Raw genomic sequence first — 24,142 nt, forward strand, 5'->3', positions numbered from 1 at the left:
GTCTCAGCAGGATCCATCCATAATCCTGTCCCACAGTGGGGTGTTGAGTGCGATTGCAGCAAGTTTTTGGTTTGATCATTGATAAGAACCGGGCAACCCAAGTGCTGAACCATGCTCAGTTTCAGAGCACAAGGAATAGGAATGCAAGCCTAGACTCTTATGACAACTGTTGTTGTTTTGTGGGGTGTTTTTTTTTTTGCAAGATGCAAAAAAAAAGATTAGAACAGAGCTAAAATTCGAGTTTCACTCTTAGAGCTTAGGAAAAATAACAAATAAAATTAACAAAACCACGCTTCCTTCAAGGGAAAACAAAACAAAAAGAAAAAGCCCCAAATCAACCCACGAGTCTTTATAAGTCTGGTAAAGAGATAACTGGCTTGATCCCAAGAGCTCTCCCCTTCTCTTGCTCCTGCTTTGTTGCTCATGTTGAAGTGCTGTTGATGAGTGCAAATACAGCTGTGGATTCTGCTCAGCTCAGGTTAAATTTGCAGAAGACATGATTAATTTCTGTGGGATTGAATTATGCTGCTGTAAAAGATGGGAAGACTGGCAGGAAGCTCGGGACAGGTCAGAAAATAACTGAATGTTCCTGTTAGGTAGTATTAAGGTAGGTACCATGTATAAATTTTACAATAAGTCAGTACCCTAGGTTGTACATTTGACTTTGGGGTGAGGGTGATGAAGGCAGCTTTAAAAGGAGGTGAACTGATAAGATGATCCATAAGGAAAAAAGCTGAGTGTGATTTGCCTGGTTGCATGAAAGTGTTTGGAATAACAGGTCTGGCTTAAGGGCTTTGATGTAACAATTCTTGGGAGCTTTGTTAGTGAGTCCTGGACATACCGTTAGCCAGATTACATGGGTAAAGGTGGATGTATAGGAAAGAGGATTCAGATTAAAGGCTAGAAATGAAATGAGACTGCTTTAAAAGGAGGAGAAACATGGCTTGGTGAAGCCCTTCATATGGGGCAAGGAAAGAGAGTGGAATGAGTTGCTTGCAGTAAGGGGAGATGTACTAAGGAGACTCACTCAGCTATAGGGGGACTATAGCCAGGGAAATGGAGTGATTTATATGAGTAAAAGCAGAAGACTGAAGAGGATGTGTTGTGGCAATTGAAACCTGAGTAGAAGCGAGGGTCTCTGATGCTTATTGTGGAAATCAAACCAAAGGATCCAAATGGTCCTTTCTGTCCTTCAAATCCAGACATGAAATTAAGAAATAGGCGAAGAATGCATATTGATTACACAGCAGGAATGTTCTGACAGTGAGATCTATCAGGCAGTGGAATAGATGCTTGCAAAGTCACCTCTTGGGACTTCTGAAACTCAGCTGTGCAAAATGAATGTCTCCTAGGGAGCAATTCTTCATAGGCAGAGGTTGGACTTGATGACCTTAAATGGGTCGTGTTCTTTCCTCTCCCTTTCCTTTGTATGTGTTTATTTTTAAAAACTTTTTCTTTCTTGTCAAGCGCACATTAATAACATGCCCTGCAGTTCGTTTTGTGAGAGGTGGATAACTGGGGATGTGCAGTTTGGCACTAAAACTCCTGGGCAGTTGTTCAATCAGTCTGCAGCTCCTCTTGGAACTCTTGTAAGTTTTAACATCATCACATGTCCAGCAGTTGTTATTAAACAGTAACCCAGAACAAAGGCCTAGTGCTGAGCATCCCAGGATCCTGGCTTAAGCCAGAGTATCCTTCCAAGACAGGGTTGGGGCTTTCAGTCCCTAACCTGTTGCCAGCATGCAGATATTTGGCTGCTGGTTTGTCTGATCTTAAAAGTGAAGCTGCAATGGGATGAATACATTAATGTCAGTGATGTGATTAGCAGGTTTTATCTTTATAGTGAGAATATAAATATAAATATATATAAAGCATAAAGAAGCTTCATTCTGGGGGCTGAACACTAACCAGTTGAGCAGGGAGAAGAATTGTGTCCCAGAATGGACAGACTGCCCTTTTAGGAAATACTGTGTGTGTTGCTGATATTTAACTGACATTTTTTCTTACAGTTGTGGAAGGAGATATTGGCACCAATAAATTCAAAAGATATTTGCATTTAACTGACAAGTCCAAGATTTACTCCTGAGAAAAGTATTAAATCCTTTGGGATCAGGGAAATAGCAGGACCTCAGAGATCCTCAAGGAAGGAATGAGAATTGGACATCCCCTTGAAGGGTGATATGTCCATCAGATGGACAAGAGCTTTAGGATATGGGGACAAGTGGTCCTAGATTTATTTCTGTGTATTGACTAAGCAAGTTTTTCTTGGACTTTGCTTCCACTGATCTCTTTACAACCCTTTGTAACCATGTTTTATAGCTCAGATTTTTTTAAATGAGTACCTTTGTTCACCTGGTTTGAGTTGAAAATGATCTCTTGCAGTTGGCATGATGGAAGGCCTTGTGTTCCTACTGGCATGATAACTTTGAGGGCACTGGGTCACATCAGAAATGTCTTATTTCCACACAACATTCTGGGTGTAATAAAAGCTACTGTTCTGCTGAGCTCTAAGGACTATGCAGGAAATATCTTTTGGTGACCTACTTTAGCCAGGCAAGATCTTTGATAGCAGCAAGGTGTTGAGGAAAATACCCTGAGATTCTGCAGGTAATTTCTAATATTCATCCTAAAATAGGGTTCAGCTAGGAAAACTCTGTCATGTTCTTTTCAAGACCACAAAGTAAAAGCTCAGCAACCTGTTGTTTTTGTATAAACAGTGAAATCTGAATTTAATCTACCTTTGACCACCCATCTTCAGAGGATGATCAAACACTGGAACAGGCTTCCTGGAGAAGTGGTTGATACCCCAAGCCTATCAGTGTTTAAGAGGCATTTGGACAATGCCCTTAATATGCTTTAAGTTCTGGTCAGCTCTGAAGTGGTCAGGCAGTTGGACTAGGTGATCATGGTAGCTCCTTTCCAACTGAAAATGTTATGTTCTGCTCTACTTTACTCTAGGTGCTCCTATTGTTCTAGCTTGTTATTCACCTAAGGTAGCTGTACCTTCCCCACTGCCACATCTGAGCTTATCACAGCCTTTTTTGTCACTGCTAGAATAGAACAGTAAAGCAGAAGGAGCTGTTATGCTCAATTACAAAAGGTGAACAAATTTTTCTGTCCATGGGAAAGTTGAGGTTTTGCAGAGGAAAGAAAGGTCAGTACCATTGCTGCTTGGATGTCTCATCTTTGCCAGTTTTAAGAAATTCTCAGCCTTTCAATGGCTGGAAAAAAAATGAAAAAAAAAAGAGCATACCTGCCATCTCTTTTGGAGAAATTCCTGTAATAGATTAGTTCTGCTCCAGGTTGTTGCAAAGACAAGCTCTCAGTAGTATTTACTCCTCTTGGATGGTGTTCATTTGCCAAACCACAGATATCTAGTACCACTTCAAATGCCCTTGGAATGGCAGTGTGGCCTCCTGCCAGACACAAGGCTCCTGTGGGAATTTTGGACACCTCAGGTGGCTCTAGACATAATTTCTGGTCAAGAAAAGCAAAGTATGTCCACAGGGCCATCATTCCTTTAGGCTTCTCTGTCTGATACTTACCTCTCTCGTGTTTATATGTAGGTCTTTGAGGCAGGGATTGTGTTTGGCTGTGTTTGAATGGATGTTGAGTAAGGGAATTGTCATTAAATATGAGGAAGAAAGAGATTAAGCACATTGCAAAATGTGTGAAGACGTGGGTAAGTTTTTTCCTTATTCTAAATCCAGAGAAGAAAAATACAGAAAAATTGTGAACTCTTTCTCTGAAGTTCAGAACAAATGAAATGCTAGATTTGAATATTTCAGAAAATACTTTAAACATTAAACAGCTTTGAAGTTTTTAAAAATACTCCATGTGAAATAACAATTTTTAGCAAAAAGTGCTGAATCTTTTAACATAAGAAATACAACATTTTCATATTTTTACCATCTCAAAAACCCTTTCCAGAATTGCTTAGGAGCCAAGACATTCACTGGCAATGACACTTCCCAGAAAACAAGACACATTTTGAACAAACTGAAATTTCAAAAAGCAAGCAAACAAACAAAATCCTTTCTTGCTAAATTCTCATTGATTACACTTTTGATATTGAAGAACACTCTTGGATACTACAGTGTTACTGTCCACCCTTTTTAAGGAGTTAATTACAACTGGTTTATTAGTTCAGGTTAATGAAAAATTTCCAGAAGTCTTTACATGCTCAGGGTTTTGAAAGAAACAGTTTTTGATCTCTGGCATGGTATAATGCTTAAAGGATTCTTTTTTCTCAAATTATTAAACCCAAATGTTTCAGTTGATCTGAATTTCAGTGACAGTTCACATTTTTTTAAGCCTTTTTGTCTAGGTTTAAAACACAAAAACCTGTTTTATGTTCACCCGACTTGTTTCTTAAATACACCTCAAAGCAAAGCAGCTGCTGTCATTGCACTTTCTAACACATCCATGGAGTCAAGCTCAGACTGAGTTTCTAGGCTCAGTCAGGGACAAAGCAAGGTGAACTGGGAGATCCCAGTTCCCCCAGCTTCCCTAGAAGGCCTCCAAGCTGTGGCTAAGTTTTCTCTAAACCTATTTCTGGATTTCAAAGCTGTGATAGACCTTAAGCTGTCATATCTTCCTGGTAAAGGGTTTGTGCTTTACTTCTGACCTGTAAAATGTGGTCCATCTTCCCCAGAAGAATATCCATGCTCTTATTTAATCACTTTTGTCTCCTCCTCCTGCGTGGAGTGGTTTGATCCTCAAGACCATCCTGATGCTCGATGCACAAAGGAGGTTCTGTGCTTGCCCACAGAAAGAAAAAGGACTTGAAGGAGCTGCATGAAGACCTATTTGTCCTCAAAAAGTGTCCACCAAAAGGAGGTCAGGACACACACGTCCATGGTGACAAATGTCAGTGACTAAAAATCTGCTTAATGTCAGTGGTGTGTAGGCTGCTTTGGGTTATTATTTTATTATTTTTTTTTCCCCTCTTGTCTTTGCAGCATCTTTGGCTGTTCTCTGTGGGCTGACACATTCTTCTGTTGACTGCCAAGAAGAGAGAGCCACCTTTATTGAATGTGATGTCCAAGTCACGGTGGATTCCTACACCCAGAGAGAATCTGTGTCTTACCTGTATGTCTGTGAGGACAACCCGCCTCAGTGGCACTGGAGGAACATCAACCCACCCCAGAGGCATTTTGCTGGACTCTTTGCCAGGTTGGTGCTGCTTCTCTGCAACAGCTGAGTAGGCCCATCCATGAGCAACATCCCCCAGAAGGTACTCCACCGTTTGCAGAATTGGCCCCTGCCAAATGATGGATTGAAGGAGAATATTCTAATTCTTACGTTGATGTCAACAGAACAGTTTAGCCTTGAGACCACTAGAGAGCTCCGCTGGGTTGTGAAATTTGTTCCTTGTGTCTATCAAAGCATGTCTAGTCCCCCCTCCTTCCCTCCCATCTTTTTAAAGTATTAGAGAGACATCAGAAAATCCATCTTGTAAACAGTCTGCTTTGTTCCTTCTTAGGTTTTAATATTTATCTTCTGATCCAAAGCAACATCTGGTGGATGCCAATGGGGAAAAAGATTAGGCATTATGAAAAGCAGAAGTTTTTATTCTTTCTTCTTTTTATTTTTAATTTTTATTTTTTACCCCTTCCTCTCTCCAAGCAGTTTCATAAGGAGAAAGTCACAGAACATTCAGCAGGCTGTGCAATATTTACTCAGCAAGGGTGCTCAGGCACTTAGTCAAGGCTCAGGGTTGGCAAATCCAAAGCCAGGTTGCCCAGGTGTATAAACTGGTGCCATGGCCTTTAGTGGAGAAGTGGGGCATTAATACTTGCAGAGCATTTACTTCTAGGAGTAAGAGGGAGGCATGAATTAAGGAAGAAACAGGTGAATAAAACTTTCCAAAAGACACTAAACAAATAGAGAATTGAGTAACACTGTGGTACTCTGCCTAGGATTTGCTGTACATGCTGAACCTGTTGCTGGCTGGTGCATGATGGTGCGATCCAGGTATTTCCATGGAGTTGCAGAGATTTGGTTCTTATCCTTATTGGGTCCTTATATCACAATTGATGTTGTGACTAATAAGAGGGAGATACAGGTGCCCTGTGTTGAGGGAAGGAAACCAGTTGGCATTTACTGAACAAAGACAGCAAGACACAAGTTGCACATTTTTTAAACTTGCTTAGAAAATATAAAGATGCTTTTTTTTAGAAAAAAAAATATATGTTTACACAGTTACAGCATCTTTCTGTCAGTCTGGCATTTCCTCCCCACTAACTCTTGAGCTCTGATTAATTCGACCTGGGTTTCATAAGGAATGGATGTCTTAAGAATTACAAAATTCTCATCAGTTTTGAGAAAATCTGTGTTAGGCAGAAAGAAGTTATTTTCTTGTGGAGGAAGAGGAAAGCAGAATTCTGCCCTAATCTGCTGATTGCCAGTTAACTGCAGGTCAGACAGCAGATATGTACAGCTGGCCAAGTCACATTGTCCATCTGTAATGTCTTTTAGCATCCTAGGAGATGGGAAGTATAATTTTGTTGGAGAAGACAGAAGGAGGAGAAACCTAGAGGAGGAAAAATAAAAGAATCCTGAAATTGAAGTGATTTTATCAGTTCTATTGCTCCCAGAATGACTTGTTTGAAAACAAGAAGCTTCAGGAAATGGCCTAAAGTTGTGCCAGGGGAGGTTCAGGTTGGATATTAGGAAAAAATTCTTTACCAAAAGGGTTGCTAGGCACTGGAACAGGCTGCCTACGGCAGTGCTGGAGTCACTGTCCCTGGAGGGGACGTCATGCTGAGGGACACGGTTTAGTGGTGGCCTTGCTAGTGCTGGGTTAACGGTTGGACTTGAAGATCTTAAAGGTCTTTTCCAACCAAAACAATTCCATGATTCTATGAACCTGAAGTTTTAACACCATGCTGAATGTGGCACCCCACTGTACAAACAAAGAGCTGCTCTGAGAGTACATTTAGGGGGTGTTTGTTTTGTTGCCCTTTGTCAGGGTTAAAGTCTTAAAGGAGGCAGCCACATTAGAAACTACAAAAAAGAAAGCCTCCTGCAAGGAGCTGAACCTTTTTAGCAGAAATTTTTTATTTCTATATTTAAATGAACCTTTCCCTCTGCTGTATCAATAATCAAAAGCCAGCCGTAGGGAACTACAGTGGCTTTTGATAGCAACACTTTGAGAACTGCTCTTGTCCTACACAATAATTCAAAGGAGTGGGCTACCTTTCAAGGCTACATAGTACATCTTGTTAATGCTGCACCTTTTAAATAACTGTTTTAAAGGCAGGAGGGCGTGGTTGTTGGCTAGATGCAGGGCATGGACCCGATTTGCCAGGGACTGAAGCTGATACAAGGATCTTTGAGTATTAATGTCTTCTTACAAAAACTTAACGAGCTTCAGTTGTAGGCGAAGAGCCAGTTCCTGATCTTTAGTAACTGTGTCCAGAAGACTTCAGCTGGAAAGTGTTTAAAGGAAATGTAAAAAAGGAATGACTTGTTAAAGGGAATTCCGGGATGTATCTCGGTACCATTGATGTTAATGGCAAGACTTGCACCTCTTTGAACAAATATGCATTTGCCATTAGGTGTTATAGGCTGTAGTACAGACTACATTAGCAGGACATTTGCTCAAACCACTGCAAAAGTAGTAAGAAAGGAGAGATTTAATGTGCAGTTAAGGCAGGAATTATTTCATTAGTTTTGTGCCCGCCTTTGGAACTTGACTCTTGAATTGTGATGATTTGTTCAGAACTCAAATCCATATATTTTTTTATTATTGCTATTATTAGTTACTATTATTAATTACAGCAATAAATGTGTCTTATTTTAAGAATTCCCAAAATAGTTGTTTTCTAGTTTGAATATACTAGTTTTCTAAGACTTGTGCTCCAGACCCTTCACCAAACCATCATCTCCCTCTTGACAAAACTCTGAGTGTTGGCTTTCCAATTAGGTCACTTTTGGTAGAACTTAGGCTTCTGACTTTGGCACTTTAGAAAATCCTGTTGTATGGGGCTCTCAGGAACCTGAAGACCTCTGATTATCCTGGTCCTGTCTATCCAGTCCTCTATTTTGTGAACTCTGTCCTTTCCTAACTATTCAGAAAAGTGGTGAAATTTGTTACACATATTGGTATTGCTCTAACTCATCTCCTTTCTGCTTTCCATCCCACAAGTTGCAGGTGTGTATCTGGTGGTGGGGTGGTGTTAAAGTCCTTCTATCTCCTGTAAACAGGTGGTGAAAAAGGTAGAGGAGCAATGCCCAGGGAAGGAATGAAAAGTGACTCTGGATTATCCTGGTCTGATCCAAAGGCTGCAGAAGTAAATTGGGAAGTTATCCCCTCATTTTGTGGGATGTTGGCTCCTATAGCTCCTTGTAACAAAATGCTACTGAAGTCAGCAGCTGTCAGCAGCAAGAGCCAGGAAAAAATATTCATTCCCCACCACCTTTTCTATCACTTCTTCCCCCTGTGCAAGGGGAGGCTTTAGAGTAGATGTCTGTTAGCATAACTGGCACATATATCGAATCTGCTTAGTCTGGGCTGTTAAGTAAGTTTAATTAATTTACTAAGTTAATGTTCCAATGCTAGCAACAAAGCATCGTTGCAATCAGCTGGGTAGCAGGAATTGGAACCCCTAAATGAGCTCATTTTTTCACAGTTGGAATTAGGGACCAGTTAGCCAGTTGTGTGGTTTTTCCAATTTCTCCACTTGCCCTAAGGGAGTTTCAAGTTATTCATTCCCTATTGCTAAGTGTGAGTAAGATGGGGAGGGGAGGGAGACACGAACAAACCCTACTCCTTGTAGGAGTCCATCTTTGATCCTCACACTGCTGATTCCCTCGCTGTTGTCTGCACTTATCTTCCTGCCTTGGTCCTAGAATGGCACTTGCTACTATTTGTAACAGTTTGGGGAAGCAGAAAGGCATCACTGAGAGATATTTACTGCATGTATTTTGATCCTGAGTGTGTGCAGATAAAGGGGGGAAAAACAAATAAACAATAAAAGAATGGAAACAAAATTACAGAAATTTGCAAAGTTTGACAAATGGTGGGCAGGAGTTGCCACAAGCTAATGGCTTGCAATGATTAATAAGAGTAAAAATAATTGCATTTCATTAAGATTGATGACACCCCATTTAACCTCCCTTCTCGTTTCAGCCCTAAAGTGGAAAGAGATGAAGTTCTCATCTATAATAGCTCCTGTAACATTACCATGGAAACTGAGGCAGAGATGGAGTGTGAGGGAGCTAATCAGCCAATTACCGCCAAGATTACTGAGATATGGAAAAACTGGGGCCAGAACACTCAGGTATAATCAAATCTTTTTTACAGACTGATTCAAACAGCTTAAAATTAAATTTGTAATATTGTGTACATTTAAAGGGGGTGAAAAAAAAAACAATTTGGGCTGAACAGCAGCAATATATAATATTAAATGCTTTCCAACTTTGAATAGCAGTTCTTATGCAGTGCAGCTGAATTAATGGTTAACTATGGTTAATCATGTATTTTATGAGACATAAATGAGCTTTACCTTATTTTCTAGGCAATGTATATCTTTGTTAACACTCTCCTTTTATATAGAAATTCAAAGTCTGTTTTAAACTGTTATTTTCTGTTACTTGAACAGAAATCTTAGCCATGAGATAGAGTTTCAGCTCTCTGGCAGAGACCTAGCACTCAGCATTTGTGCAGCTCTGGTTATATTTGGGTTTTGCTTCTCTTCAGTATCAGAAATAAAATGGGACAGTCTTCCCAATATTACACGTGGGCGTAGCAAGAAGGTAATATGTAAAGAGTTTATTACAAAAAACTGACTCTGAACTAATATAATTGTAAGACTCTAATGTAGATATCTGAACCTGTTACTTGCAAACTTATATAAAAATCTATATTTTTATATCTATCTATTGAGCTATCTAAATCTGTTCATTGCAAACCAAAAACGTTTTTTAATAGTCCCCAGGGTGGTGCAGAATTTTTGGGTGTATTGAGCTGATGTACTGGGTTGTACCACCTGTGAGAAGGAGTTCAGAGGGGCTGGAGATTTGGTGAACATCAAATATCACTTTGTCATCATCCTTTCCTAGCTGAGCAGCTCCTGAGAAGTGGGGGAGACCTACCACGTACAGGGTAGTGCAGATGGAAAGAGTTGAACACTTGATTTACTAGAACAAATGCTGTTTGTGGTTTTTTTTTTGTTGTTGTTTGGTTTGGTTTTTGTTTTTAATTTAAACCAAATTATCACACAGTCTTCTTAGTATGGTTGAGACATGGGAAATGGAAGTTTGTTTGTTCTGGATTGGTTTTAAAGCTACTATGGTAATTTGTAACCCTGCAATCAGCAATAAGGTTTCTACCACTTCATCCCAGAAGTAGCTGAACTGTCCTGGCAGAGTGATTTTGGTGTGTTACTAGCCACAGATTCTAAATCTTTTACTAAAGTAAGAGTGTCTGAATATTTGCCCTGCAAATCTACTTTATAGGTAGTTCCTACTGCAATAGAGTATCCTTCCATCTTCCTATTTTAAGTCTTTGGTCTGTGAAGGAATGTCACATTTAGGCTTCTGCCTACTAATGTTTGTTTGCTAGTCAGCCTTGTTAATTATGCTACCAGAAACATGTTCAGCTAAGGAGACCTCCAAGCAAAATAAATAAATAAAATGCTATTTGGCAACTGCAAGAGACCAGAAAAGAGAAATGCTCAGATGAGTACCAGATCAAGTGGTAACTACAACTTTAATTTATGTTCTTCTTTCCAAACAAACATCTGGGCTGCAGTGTGGAGGAGCTATTACCTACTGTTGGCTGTGGTCTGAACAGCTTATGAGTGCTCTAGTCTCAGTAATGAGATGATGGCAGGTTGTCTTTTGACTCAGGTTGGTGTAAGAATAGGAAAAAGTAGTAAGGTTTGTCCCTGCTATGGCTTTTCTGCTCAGAGTGGGGAAAATAAGGGAACTCCTAAGTTCTGAATAAATGAATTAATTCAGGGAGAGCAGAATGAAACCAACAGTACTTTTAGATCTGGGATTTGCTGCTGCTTAATTAACCCAGTGGGTATTTGGAATAATTTTATCCCTCTTCCCAAAACTGGCCTGGGTGAGCTGTGGTGGATGGGTGGGGAGTTCAGATAAATGGTTTCAATTTTGGTCCCTTTCTAGCTGACAGCATCCCTTTAAGATTTACGACCTGGTGCAGCATATGCATGCTTCACTGTAGAGGTTTAAATCATGTCATGAGAACTGGCCTTACCTTTCCAGTGGAAATAATGGTCCCCAGGTTCAGCACCAAGCAGTGAAATGCATTAAAAGTACCACGTGCCTTAGGATTATTAGCAGGCAGCACAACTCTGTGTACAAGTAATGGGACTGCATCTCTTTATATTAACATCTGGCACTTATATTGAACTCTCATGCAAAGATCTCAAAACACTTAAAAAATGGGCCTGATCTGTAGCTGTTCCCAGTATAGCTGCACTGCTCAGTGCTTAGTTTTCTGCCTACTTTTCTGCCAGCTGAGCAATGAACAGGCAGGCTGATATCTCAGCAGTGTTTTAGCACGGATGGGCTTGGGGTGAGGGTTGGAGATGAGAGGATAGGGTGATGTTGGACAGGGGAAGCTCCAGAATGGCACTGGAGGTAATAAGAGGCACTGAAGAAAGACTGACAGAGGCTTGTATTATCAAGAGCATAGAGGGGCCATTGGTAAGAAGAGGGAACAACCTCAGTTCAGAGCAGAAGAAAGCTCCAGCCCTTAAAATCTTCATTCTAGGAGCTTGAGTCTAGGGGTACAAGCTTTAGGGTGAAGTAATGTTTTCTTCCATCTTTATAGGACCTGTCATAATTCTTAAAATAGTAAGGAAGAGATTAACGAGATGAGTTGGGATTTGATAGGTTGAAAATGAGGCAAATGTAGACTGTGAATATGTCAAGGATTTGCAGCAACCTCCTGGTGCGAGAATGCTGGGCAGAAGACTAGAGATGACTGGGAAGGAGTGTGGTACATGTACGAGAGAGGCCAGGCAATATCATAAAATAATAAAAGCAGAGAACCAAATTCCAGTGAGACGGTGATCTCTTCCAGATCTCTTCCAGATCCATAGAACAGATCTTCCAGATCTGTTCTATGATACTTTTAGCAGCTTTGTTACCAATGGGTCTCAGACACAGCCTAGTGACATTGAAGAGGAATTCAGGCAGAAGGATCCTGGTGTACAGTGAGTGGCAGAGACACATCCACCAGCCTGATCTGGCTGTGACCAGCAGCAGCCCTGCACTGGTATTAATCCATTCTTCTGTTGCCTGACTCTACAGAACAGTATCCAGACAGTGAATTCACCCTGTCAACTATACTTAAAATTATATTAAGTGGCTATTGTAACTCATCCAGGAATGGCTTGTTGGGTTTTGAATAACACCATGTTGCCAGATCCATTCCTCCATTTTCCTGGTTACATCCAAAGTACATTATATGCATTCCCATGGTGTTCCCCCTCCATCTGTTTAAATTGCAAGTGAATGTGTAAGCCAGGGGCACCAAAATCACATGAAGAGATTAACAAACACCACAAGCTTTCTTTCTTAGTGAGTTAAAGAGGTGGTTATCCTTTGAACTTCTTTTATTGTCTTAGAAGTACAGAAACTCCAAGTACTAGAAAGATCATTGTACCTTGGCACAAACTCCTCATAGGTACATTTTTTTCTTCCATTTCTTTAATTCCTTTTCCCCCCCGATAAATACATATAAAGATATATTGTAATGAACATGAAGAGCTTAAGTCCAGACACCTTAATTTTTGGATCACCTGCATGAGATCGCTAAGCTTAATTCTGCAGGGAAGAGAGCTCTGATTTCAACGTAGGTTTGTTTGAAAATTGGGCTGTTGCTATTATAAAAAATTAGCAGGTTATTTTTTGAAAGTGCTGGCTGTCCTACTTGTGTTACATATGCTCCTCCTTTGAGTCAGACTCTTTATAGTCCAAGTTGAACCCCTTTGAAAACTTTCAGACAGGATCCCCAGTCAGGGAAAACAACTATATTTTCTGGAAGCTGATGCAATATCCATCACCTGTGTTTTGTCCTTTCAAATCAGTTCTGTATCTAGAGGAGTCCTGAAGTTTCTGGGAGTTTCAAGTTGCTGGCTGGAGACCTGTGAGCTGCATGGCAGACTTAATGAAATTTGGGTTCACAAGCTTGGCCTTTTCTTGGGGTCTGGCCCAACATCCCCAAGAAAATAGCTTTCATAGATTTCTTCAGAAAATGATTTAGGCCCTTACCTCTCTTTTTGTTTTAAATATTTGCCCCTATATGACTTAATTAGGTCATGCAAAGTAAGCAGTAAGCCTCTGCCCCACTGTTGTATTCGGCATCATTACTGTTTGTAATTTGCTCCATTATTATCCAAAGAAGAGTTGCAGAATTATTTTTATTTCAATATATAACGAAATTTAGCCTACCAAAAAGAGAGGGGAAAAAAAAAAATCCAGCCCTGATTGTATATCCCACAGGACTTAATTAGTTCACAGTTTCATGATACACTGGATAATGGGAAGATATGAATTAAATAGTAAAAGGGAAAAGAAAAGTTCTAATGCTCACTCAGTACCTGTCCTCTTCCACCTTGGCTGCATAATGAGATGTCAGCTACCCTGACACTGATGAGACATGCAAAACACACTGATAACACAGGTAAAGGATGCTCATGGGAAGGTTTGCCCAGCCTTGGATGTCTCTGAACCCATTATGCTTAGTGAGCCTTCAGATTATTATTCCGGATCACTGGACCAGACCTAATCATCGTGCAGGGATGATGTTTGAGCAGTGCTTCCCTGCTCCAGCTCCCCCTCCTCCTCTGGTCCAGATGGGTGATATAATGTTCATTGGAGGGCAGATGCCACATATATTAAGTCAGTCATAGGGAAGCTGAACTGGTATACTAGCCAATTCTCTACAACCCAGCCCTCGAGGGGTCCCTATTAAGAAATAGAAGGCTAATAAAAAATAACTTGCCAGATAAAAAAAAATAAAATAAAAAATGCCATCCTGGATTATGGCTCTGCCTGGATATGCTGTGCTGCCTTTAGTTTGTTTCTAAATAGGGTATTAAGGGAAACTTTTGAGATTTAAGAAGTAGCTTAGAGTATTGTGGATCTGTGAATTTTTAGCTTGGTGATTGATACAGGGATAACTGCTTTGTTCACTTATCAGAAAACAAACAAACAACAACAACAAAAACCCAACTAAAAAAACCCCAAACAAACAACAACCAACAAAACAACCTGAAAGGAAAAAATTCCACAAAGGCTGTGTCTGAGACATGCACAGTCACCTGAGAGACCCCTGCTGTTCAACTTCTTGATATAATCAGGACTAGCTCTCCAAATCCCTTGGAATCCTCTGCAGATCTTAGAATCACTCACTTCCTTCTTTTTTTTGCCTTTATTTTCCCCATTTATTGTCTCTCCATATGTCACAGTATTTGGAGGTAAGGAAGCAGTTGAGATAATTTTGCCCATTGAAGATATTTTGTGCTTTATATAGGTGAGAAATCTTAGGCATCTTTCCAAGGAGCATAAAAGGCTCTCTAGAAGCACTGAGCACTCTGAACATGAAAGGCTGTTACTTTATTTTTCACAGCAGGACTGATGCCAAATCTCTCGACCACATTGTCTGCCTGTGAGGGTTACACAGGCCACAAGAGCTGACTCTCCCTTGCAGGGCCAGCAGGGTCTTTGTGCAGTACATGGTAGACACGTGATGCTCTGCCACTCTTGTTCCATCCTCACATTTCGTAGGAATTCGATGGTGCATTTTTGAGGGAGAAGGGCTCTTATTTGGCTGTCCCTGACTGCAGACATCTAGAGGCTTTCAGTTTATGGTCAGATATGTTTGTCAGTATCTTCTGATTTAAAAAAAAGAAATATCAAAATTATATCCAGTGTCTTCAGTAAAGAACAAGTGCCTAAGGGTGCCTTTCAAGCTTTTTTCCCCTCTCACTTCTGAGATAAGTACAGTCCTGCCATGTTCTCACTTCTTTGCTCTGCCCCTTTGGTGTCCTTTGGCTGTCCCCCTCTGCCTGCCCTCCTTCTCTACTGTCCTTTCTTCCCTGAAACATCAAACAGTGCCAGAAAGGGCGAACAATCCTCCTTCTGCCTTCTCCAGTGTTCTTTGCTGTAATGTCCGTGAGTAAAACCACTACTGAAATTTGAGACTGGTTAAGCAGGGTATGGATGAAATGTGCTGCCTGAAAGGATAAATGCATTCTGCACTGAGTGGGATGAGCCCTGGCACCGTGTTCTAGTTGAGATGGGGCCATCAGGTTTGTGCTACCTTCTTGGTGCAAGGGAAGCAGTTCTGCCTGCCCTTTGGTTGGCATATTGTGGAGATGGATCCTAAAGGGTTTTTTGGAGCAGTGTTTCCTCCTCATCCTCCTTGCCCTGATGCAGAAATATTTACAGGGGAAGTGGCAACAAATTTCACCTTGATATGAAGGTTGTTTGTAGGGCCCCAAGTCTCAAGTTGAGGGAGAATTAAAATAAAATGTTATTTCATTCCTGTGAATCCCTTTACATACTGTAAAACCCCAGATCCCTTTATTTGGCCACAGTGATCACATCTCACGGAGGCTGGGGAATAGTTTCCTTCAACTACAGCTTATTATTCCTGATAGCACCTGACATTATGGTGTCTTGGGCTTTGAGCAGGGCTCCTGGGTGCTTTGGCATGCAAATAGCCAAAAATAAGCATAGAATCATAGAGTCGTTTTGGTTGGAAAAGACCTTTCAGATCATCAACCATTAACTTATCACACTGCCAAATCCACCACTAAACCATGTCCCTAAAACCCTAAACATGTTACACAGGTTGGGATATAAGGAGTAGGACTGGCTGAAAATCTTTTAAAATATCATGCACGTATCTTTCATAAAACATGCACATTCAACAGCCCAGCAAGGCACCCTTTCATCTCCATGTTCTCTATTTCTTAACCCACTAACTTGCTTACTGTTATTTTCTGAAGAGAGTGGGGAAGACAACGAAAACAACAAAGATTTCCAAGCCCCACAGAAAGGAAGTGGAGGAGTCCATAATAGCCTAATAAAAATAAAAGCACAAAGCCAGTCTTGGTGTGCGGATGCTATCGGAGCAGAGAGAGGTACCATCTGCAAGGTTGTTAAGATGTAGAGAACCAAGATGGCCTCCACAGTAACCACAGGCAATGTGAAGAGATAAATGGTTGACCTGAGCCTGTGTCAGGCTAGGATTGATGCCACTATCAGCCCTAGTGCCTTTGCAATGATTTTTTAAAAAATCTCTGATAGAGTGTGTTATCTAGTTACTGGCATGAGGGCAATGGCCTGGAGGCAGCGAGGAGAAGGGGGGAGGAAGAAGGAGAGGAGGAGAGAGAGAAAGGAAAAAAAGGTCATTCCAGGAGGACAATCTCTGTTGGACTAAATGAGAAAATAAGGGCCTTGCTCTGAAAGGGAGAGGTAAATAAATAATTAAAAAAAAAAAGTGGCTGCTAGGTGTGTGAGAAAAGGATAAACAAAATTGCTTCTTTTCTTTCTCTGTGGGTTTTTTTTTTTTCTTTTTCTTTTTTTTTTTTTTTAAATGGGATCAGCCTTGGGCTGCAATGGGAAATTTAGGAGCTGTGCTTGTGGTGGCTTTTTTTTTTTCCTTTTAAGTTTTTTCTTTTTGATTTGAGGTTTAACTCTTTCCTCTCCTGCTATCAGATAAAAAATCAAAGGCTGAAATGTAGCTTTCTTATTTCCCTCCAATTTTAAACCCCCCTCTTGTTGTTTTTTTCCTTCTGTTTTTTTTCTTTTTTCTTTTTTTTTTCAATCCCACCATCATTCTAGCATATATCAGGAGATTGCTTCCTAAGTTGTACTTGCTTTTCCAGGGAGCTCTTTTATCCCTATCACTCATACTGATGTAGTGGATGCGTGTTGGAAGTCACCCCCAGGTTGGGATGCTACCACCCCCAGACTGGGATACTGTTGCCCTCAACACGGACACAGAAAAAAATGGTAATGTTGGAGTTGCTTCTCCAGGGAACAGGAAGCAAATAATTTTTTTAGAATCATTAAGTTGGAAGGGACCTCAAAGATCATCAAGTTCCCAAACCCCCCCACCATGAGCAGGGAACCCTACCACAAGATCAGGTTGCACAAAACCTCATCCAACCTGGCCTTAAAAACCTCCAGGGATGGGGCATCAACAACCTCCCTGGGCAACACATTCCAGTTCCTCACCACCCTTTTTAGTGAAGAGGTTCTTCCTAATATCTAACCTAAATCTCCCCTCTCTCAGTTTAAAACCATTTCCCCTTGTCCTATCACTGTCGTCTCTGATGAAAAACCCCTCCCCAGCTTTCCTGTAGCCCCTTTCAAGTACTGGAAGGTGCTCTAGGGTCTCCCCGGAGCCTTCTCTTCACCAGGCTGAACAGCCCCAACTCTCTCAGCCTGTCTTCAGAGCAGAGCTGCTCCAGGCCTGTGATCGTCTGGGTGGCCCTTCTCTGGACCCTTTCCAACAGGTCTGTATCTTTCTTGTGCTGAGGGCACCAGAACTGTACACAGTGCTCCAGGTGGGGTCTCACCAGAGCAGAGTAAAGGGGCAGAATCACCTCCCTGGCCCTGCTGGCCACACTTCTTTTGATGCAGCCCAGGACACAACTGGCTCTCTGGGCTCCAGCACACACTGGCAGCTCATGTCCAGCTTCTCATCAACTACCACCCCTAAGTCCTTCTCCTCAGGACTGCTCTCCAGTCATTCTTCCCCCAGGAAGTGGAGGACCTTGCACTTGGCCCTGTTGAACTTCTTGATGTTGGCACTGGCCCACCTCCATCCTGTCAAGGTCCCTCTGGATGGCTTCCCTTCCCTCTTGGGTGTCAACCCCACCACACAGCTTGGTATCATCAGCAAACTTGCTGAGGATACACTCAATCCCACTGTCCATGACTCCAGCAAAGATGTTAAACAGCACTGGTCCCAGTACTGATCCCTGAGGGACACCACTGGTCACCTGCCTGCATCTGGACATTGAGCCATTGACCACAACTCTCTGGGTGCAGCCACCCAGCCAGCTACTTAGCCACCGAGTGGTGTGTATATAGGAAGTCATTTGGTTCTCAGGGACTTTTAGTTACTTGTATAAGCACTGATAGGATCTGAGCCAATAACTTGGGTGGGCAGTCATCATTAGCCACGAGTTACAGAGAAGGAGGATCTTCTTATCTTTCTCTCTTGACAGTGTTTTCTGCTAGGCTGTAGACTGTATGTGAATGCACTGTTATGCCTCTCTACTTTATGGAATTTGGTTTGAGGTGAGTGCTGGATTACACCTTTTCTACGGGGATGGAGCTCTCAAGAGCTGAGTTTGGTACTCAGCCTAACTTTGAACAATGAGTGCAGGATCAGCCTTCTCATCCAGTCCACACAAGAAATGAGAAAGCCTTGGATAGAGTGTGTGGGGGGGACCTGCAGTTGGGCTTTTCTTCATGTATATATATATATATATATATAAAAAAAGGAAATTCTGAGGATTGCAAGAACGTGGAATCATAAAATGGTCTGGGTTGGAAGGGACCTTAAAGATCATCTAGTCCCAACCCTCCTGCATGGGCAGGGACACCTCCCACTAGACCAGGTTTCTCCAAGCTCCATCCAACCTGGTCTTGAATACTTCTAGGGATGGGGCAGCCACAACTCCTCTGGGCAATCTGGACCATTGTCTCACCACCCTCACAGCAAAGAATTTCCTTCTAATATCTCATCTAAATCTCCCCTCTTTCACCTTAAAACCCTTCCCCCTCATCCCATAGCTACATGCTTTTGTAAAAAGTCCCTCTTCAGCTTTGGTCTTGTAGTAAGCTGTTGGTAGTAATGGAAACATAATAACCTTGTATCATGATTTCATCTGTGTACAGACTTTGGAGTAAGGAGTAGAGTAAGGATGAGTAGTATTTGTTGTCTTGGGTTTTTTAAAAGCTTTGGGGTTTTTTTCCAGTTTTGTTATTGTTAGTGTTATTAAAAGGCTTTTCATAAACTAAACAGTGTGAACTAGGAATACAGTTAGAGGACAAATAAATTACTGTATTATTTCAGTTCAGAGAGTGTTGATGGCTGCAGCATGAGGAAAGCCCAGCATGTTCAAGCACTGTGCTACTACAAGTAATCTAAGAAAGCCTTCCTTCTGTCTTTAAAGAGAGGGTTAATTTTATGTGATTGCCGGTAAAAACAAGCTGCTTTCATGATGAGTCTGTAATAGCTGGATGATAGACTGACTTAAAAACTGATTGCTAAATAGTGAGCACCTTCCCCTGACTGGCAGCTCCGTAAGTGAAACCCCTCATTTCCAATCTGTCCTTGTGAGTAGCTGCAGAGCAAAGGACTTCATTAAGGGATCGTGAGGCTACCTACTAAAAACTAGCAAATAATTTTGACAGCAAAGGGAAGGAGTGGAGTGGACTGAACATTCTGTGGTCCCTATGAAGAAAAACAGACATCCCAGGGGCAGGGAAGCATCAGGTGAAGTGGACGTCATAAACACTTTCCTCTGAACGCTGCGTCTTCTCAATAACAAGCAGTTCAGCCCATCTATGGCTTTGACAAAGTATTTCCAGTTAACTTCATGGGTGGTGCAGGGCTGGGAGCTGTTAGCTCATATTCAGTTAAATTTCAAATGTCAGAGCTCATTAGTGGTGATTTTAGCCAAAGACAGTTTGTGAGGAGCTCAGTCAATCTGACTTCCTCAAGTAAAATTGAGGCAAGAGACTGCTGTTTTGCTTATTGATTTATTTTCCTGCTTTCACACATCTTCTTTGGGTCTGTGATTCTGATCAAGGGTCAGGCTCAGTTTCACCCACTTAGGGATTACAGTTCTCCCTCTTTCACACACAATCTCTCGCTCTTTCACTTTAATTCTCATTTATTTGCCTTTTTTCCTCCTGCCTTAACCCGTGTTTGGTGAGTGGAGGATTCAGCTTATGCTTTTTGTGTTGAAGAGAGGTTTTCCCTGAGCTCTCCAGCCCACATGGGCATGTACAGGAGGGCAGGAGGGCTTTAGGTGTCCAGACTGAACTCTGCAAAGCTGAATAGAGAGGAATGATACAATTCAGTATTCATTGCAGAGATGACTCAGCCAAGGTCTGACTGTCTATGTTTTCCTGTTCCTGGGACTAAGCTTTTTGTCACCTTGAACCCCGCTGTGCCAAATGAATTGGTGCAGAAGAAGTTGTTGGGTGGTGGATGTTGCACTGCATCGCCTTTTTCTGGGAGCCCTGCTGGGGTCAGCACAGGAATGAGTCAGGGGATGAAGCCACTGGAGGTAAAAAAGTGGCTTCAAAGCTGAGGTGGCCCAGGCAATGCTGCAGAAAGTGAGATTTCCCATGCAGAAAGGACTGCAGCCACTGCTCACCAGCATGGGCCTAAACCAATGTCTCCTTTTTATCTCTGGGAGAGGTGGTTGCTGGATTACCAGACACTTGAGGGACTTGTAGGCAGGTACCCTGGGGCACTAACTTTGGATAAGTTTCTCCAGGTGGTGATAGCGAGCAGTGGATAAGTCTTGTTGGGTTTGGACCAAGGCACTTCAGTCTCCTGTATGTTCTTCCTCATTTGGCTGTGTACCTTAGTGACAACCGTGTCCTGGGCTGTATCACCAGCAGAATGACTGTTAGGTTGAGGGAGGAGATTCTCCTCTTCTACTCCACTCTCATGAGACCCCACCTGGAGCGCTGGGTCCATTTCTGGGATGCACACATGGGAAGGACATGGAGATGTTGGAGTGAGTCCAGAGGAGGCCACAAAGATGAGCAGAGGGCTGGAGCACCTCTGCTGTTGAGAGAACTGGGGTTGTTCAGCCTGGAGAAGAGAAGGCTCTAGGGACATCTTAGAGCACTTTCCAGTGCTTAAAGGAGTCCTATAAGAAAAATGGGGACAAACTTTTTAGCGAAGTCTGTAGTGATAGGACAAGGGATGTTTTTAAACTGAAAGAGAAGAGATTCTGACTAGATATTAAAATTAAATTGTTTACAATGAGGGTGGTGAAACATTGGCATAGGTTTCCCAGAGAGGTGGTAGGTGCCCCTGGAACCATTCAAGGTCAGGCTGGAAGGCACATGTCCCTGTCCATTGCAGGGGGGGGTTGGACTGGATGTTCTTTATATGTCCCTTCCAACCCAAACCACTTTATGATCCTTGTAGTATGTCCATCTCTCCCCAAAATCAAAACTGCCAGTGGAAAGTGCTACTAGGTACCCATCTGCATCCTTAAGCACTTACATGCACTCAGATTTTGGGGTAAAGATGTGCCAGCAAGGATATTTGGGAAAGGGACTCTGGATTTTATGTCCTGCCAAATGATTAACAGGCAGAAAAATGTGTGTGTGGGAGGGCAGATAGTGGAAGCCGTGGAGTGTACATTATTTCAGGGGATCTGCATTCCCAACAAAGATGAGCTGTTACAGCCCTGCAAGACAGAAGGATGGCTTTTTAGCTCAAACAGCAGCAGTTTGTGCTTTCAACTCAAAGGGCTCTCAGTTCAGAGGCTAGCCTGTTGGTCGAGAGGTTCTCTCTCACGCTAGTCTCTTAGCTTGATGTCTGATTAAAACAAAGTTAGGGCTAAAATCTCTTGAAATGACAAGACTGGTTACTGTCCCATGCCGCGTGTGATGCTGCTCTTCAGCTGAGTAGTATCTGTTCATGGGATAGTAGTTCAGTACAAAGTGCTTTAAATTAACTTCAGCTGCCTTCTGGCTGATGTTGTGGTGCTGTCTGCACTCCTGCTGAAATTGCCTGTCGTGTGCCCCTGTGAGCTCAAACTACTGAAAAAAATTAAAATTAAATAGATGGAAGCACTGTTCCATTGAGAATCAGTTCTAACTTTAGCTATATAAAATAAATGTATTGAAGTGTACATATCTGCTGTAGACATGTCCTCATTTGAAAGCAGTCTTGCATCAGAAGCGTTCTCCTATGTTTGTGCAGCTTCTTGCACAGTAGGATCTGAGGGTTTATGGGGATTTTTTGCAATTACTGAGACACCCATGACTGCAGGGACACAGCAGTGCTGTTCCCAGTCTTCTAAATGCCACTTAATGCTCAGATTCCCATTTGGACTTGGCAAATTCAGCTCAAAGTGGCAAAGCCAAGGTAGATTTTACTAAGGCGTGACATCTTCCTAGGTATAATAACCCACTCTTACCCCATTGCTTATGTGACCTTTTCTGTAAGAGTTCCATCTTCACCTTTTTACCTTTCTGGCAGATAAGTGTTTTTGATGATGACAATAAAGATACAGCAAAGCACTTTTATTCTTGGTTGCCCCATCTGGGCTGTGTGTTTGATCCGAACGGCCGGCGTTTCAGTCAGATTGCACTATCAGATGGAGCTGGCTCTATTTCCTGCATTATTCTTCCTGGCTGTACCACATTATGCAATTATGTTTGCATTTAAACCTGAGCACTTACCTGTAATGATGCTGTAGTTCAGTACATGATACATTACAGCAGTAGATAATGCATACAGATAGGCTAAGAAAGCATGTTGTTGATGTGCTAAAGCTAAACAGGACATCGCGTTTGAAAGTGGACTCTGAAAGCTCGCAGATCAGGCTGAGCTGTTTAAAAAGCTTGCATTACTGAAATGATAGCTGGGCAGGGTGAAACCCTCTCCCTGCTGGGCAGGTCCAGGTTTGAAAGGGCAGTGCAGGCTTCCCTGATACTGACCTTCAGGCTCCATTGTCCAGGTCAGCCATAGGCACTGCTGGGCACCGCCACCCACTTCTGCAGGAAGAGAACGGTCTCACTGGCTGCTGGAAGCCCTGAATCCTGCACCCTTTTAGCACAATGTAAGTGAGGGGCAAGAGGTTGCCTGGGGAAGTTGTGGCTGCTCCATCGCTGGAAGAGTTAAATGCCAGGTTAGATGGAGCTTGGAGCAAGATGGTCTAGTTAGGCTGTGTCTCTGCCTATGCAGGGGGGTTATATCTAGATGATCTTTAAGGTCCCTTCCCACGCAAAACATTCCATGGTTCTACAGTTCTGTGATGCAGCTTAGAGAATCCACTGTGTCTCTGCTGTTGGCTAAGCCCCTGACACCTGCTCTTGCCTCTGCACGGGGGATGCAGCCTTAGGGGACAGATTCTGACCAGATGGTTTGTGTTACCATGCGTTCAGGAACACAGACTGCTGCCCTGTTTCAGTGAAGTTAGCTGGGTTGGTTTAGGTGGTACCAGTAGCTGGATGGCAGAACCTGCCTCCCAGTGTTGAAAGTGATGGTTATTATTAGTGTGACAAGGCAATTCAACTCTAACCTCTTTCAGGACTTCTTTTCTGATAGATAAAGTGAAGTTTTCAGTAACTTCTCTACCTCTGTGCAGAGCACTGCACTGGAGCAAGGGTGCAGATTTCAGAAAGTAAGAACTTTCAGCACTGCTGCTCTATATCAGATCCTACCTTGGGAGGCAGAAAAGCTGTATAGCCTGAAGATATTTACTTTTGCCTATTTGGGTCCTCCCTCTCAAATAAATTTACTTTAATAGTGCATTTCAAACAGGTGAAAATTATAAGGCAAAATATTTTGTTGAAACTGCTGCAGAGATTCAGCAGACTGGTGCAGTCAGCCATGAGTTTTCCTTGTAGGATAATGATGCAATGCCCTCCTTCTTCAAAAGGTATCAGCAAGCACATCAGTTTTCCCCTCTAGAAAACAGGGATTCCATCCTATGGTTTTCTTAGCAGGGATGTCCTTTAACCATGTTCTGTGGAGCTGTGGATGGAAGGATGGAAGGAGCTATGGCTGGGCGAGTGTCATCCTCTTTGAGAAAGAGAGGATATACAGGTGATAAAACAACAGTAGCACTTACAAAGCCTCTTACCTCTCAGTTGGGTGCTGCTTAACATGTTCTCAGAGGTAATGGAGCAATACTCAGATTACAAGAGTGTATTGTCAAGATATGCCTGAACCTCTTAATGAAATAGTGAAAAAAACCACAACATGTCTAGCTAGAATCACCCAAATGGCCCTGCTGCTTTGGCTGAGGAGACATGGGTGCATATATGGCAATATCAGTGTTTTCTGTGGACTGTCTGGTTTTGCTGTCTGTGCTTTATTTTGTGCCTAGGACATACTAACTTGTAGCCTACATGTAGCAATTTCCTTTTC

At 42.2% G+C, this 24,142-nt stretch overlaps 1 protein-coding gene across 1 annotated transcript in view; it reads left to right on the top strand.

The window, feature by feature from the left end:
- Positions 1-24,142, top strand: part of PKHD1 (PKHD1 ciliary IPT domain containing fibrocystin/polyductin) — a 250,597-nt gene that overhangs the window by 50,935 nt on the left and 175,520 nt on the right. The window contains exons 33-34 of the mRNA XM_051615066.1: positions 4,962-5,175; positions 9,137-9,287. Coding sequence (XP_051471026.1) covers positions 4,962-5,175; positions 9,137-9,287 — 365 coding nt within the window. The remainder of the gene's footprint in view (positions 1-4,961; positions 5,176-9,136; positions 9,288-24,142) is intronic.

Source organism: Apus apus, chromosome 3, assembly GCF_020740795.1.
Source record: "Apus apus isolate bApuApu2 chromosome 3, bApuApu2.pri.cur, whole genome shotgun sequence".
NCBI classification, from domain to species: domain Eukaryota; kingdom Metazoa; phylum Chordata; class Aves; order Apodiformes; family Apodidae; genus Apus; species Apus apus.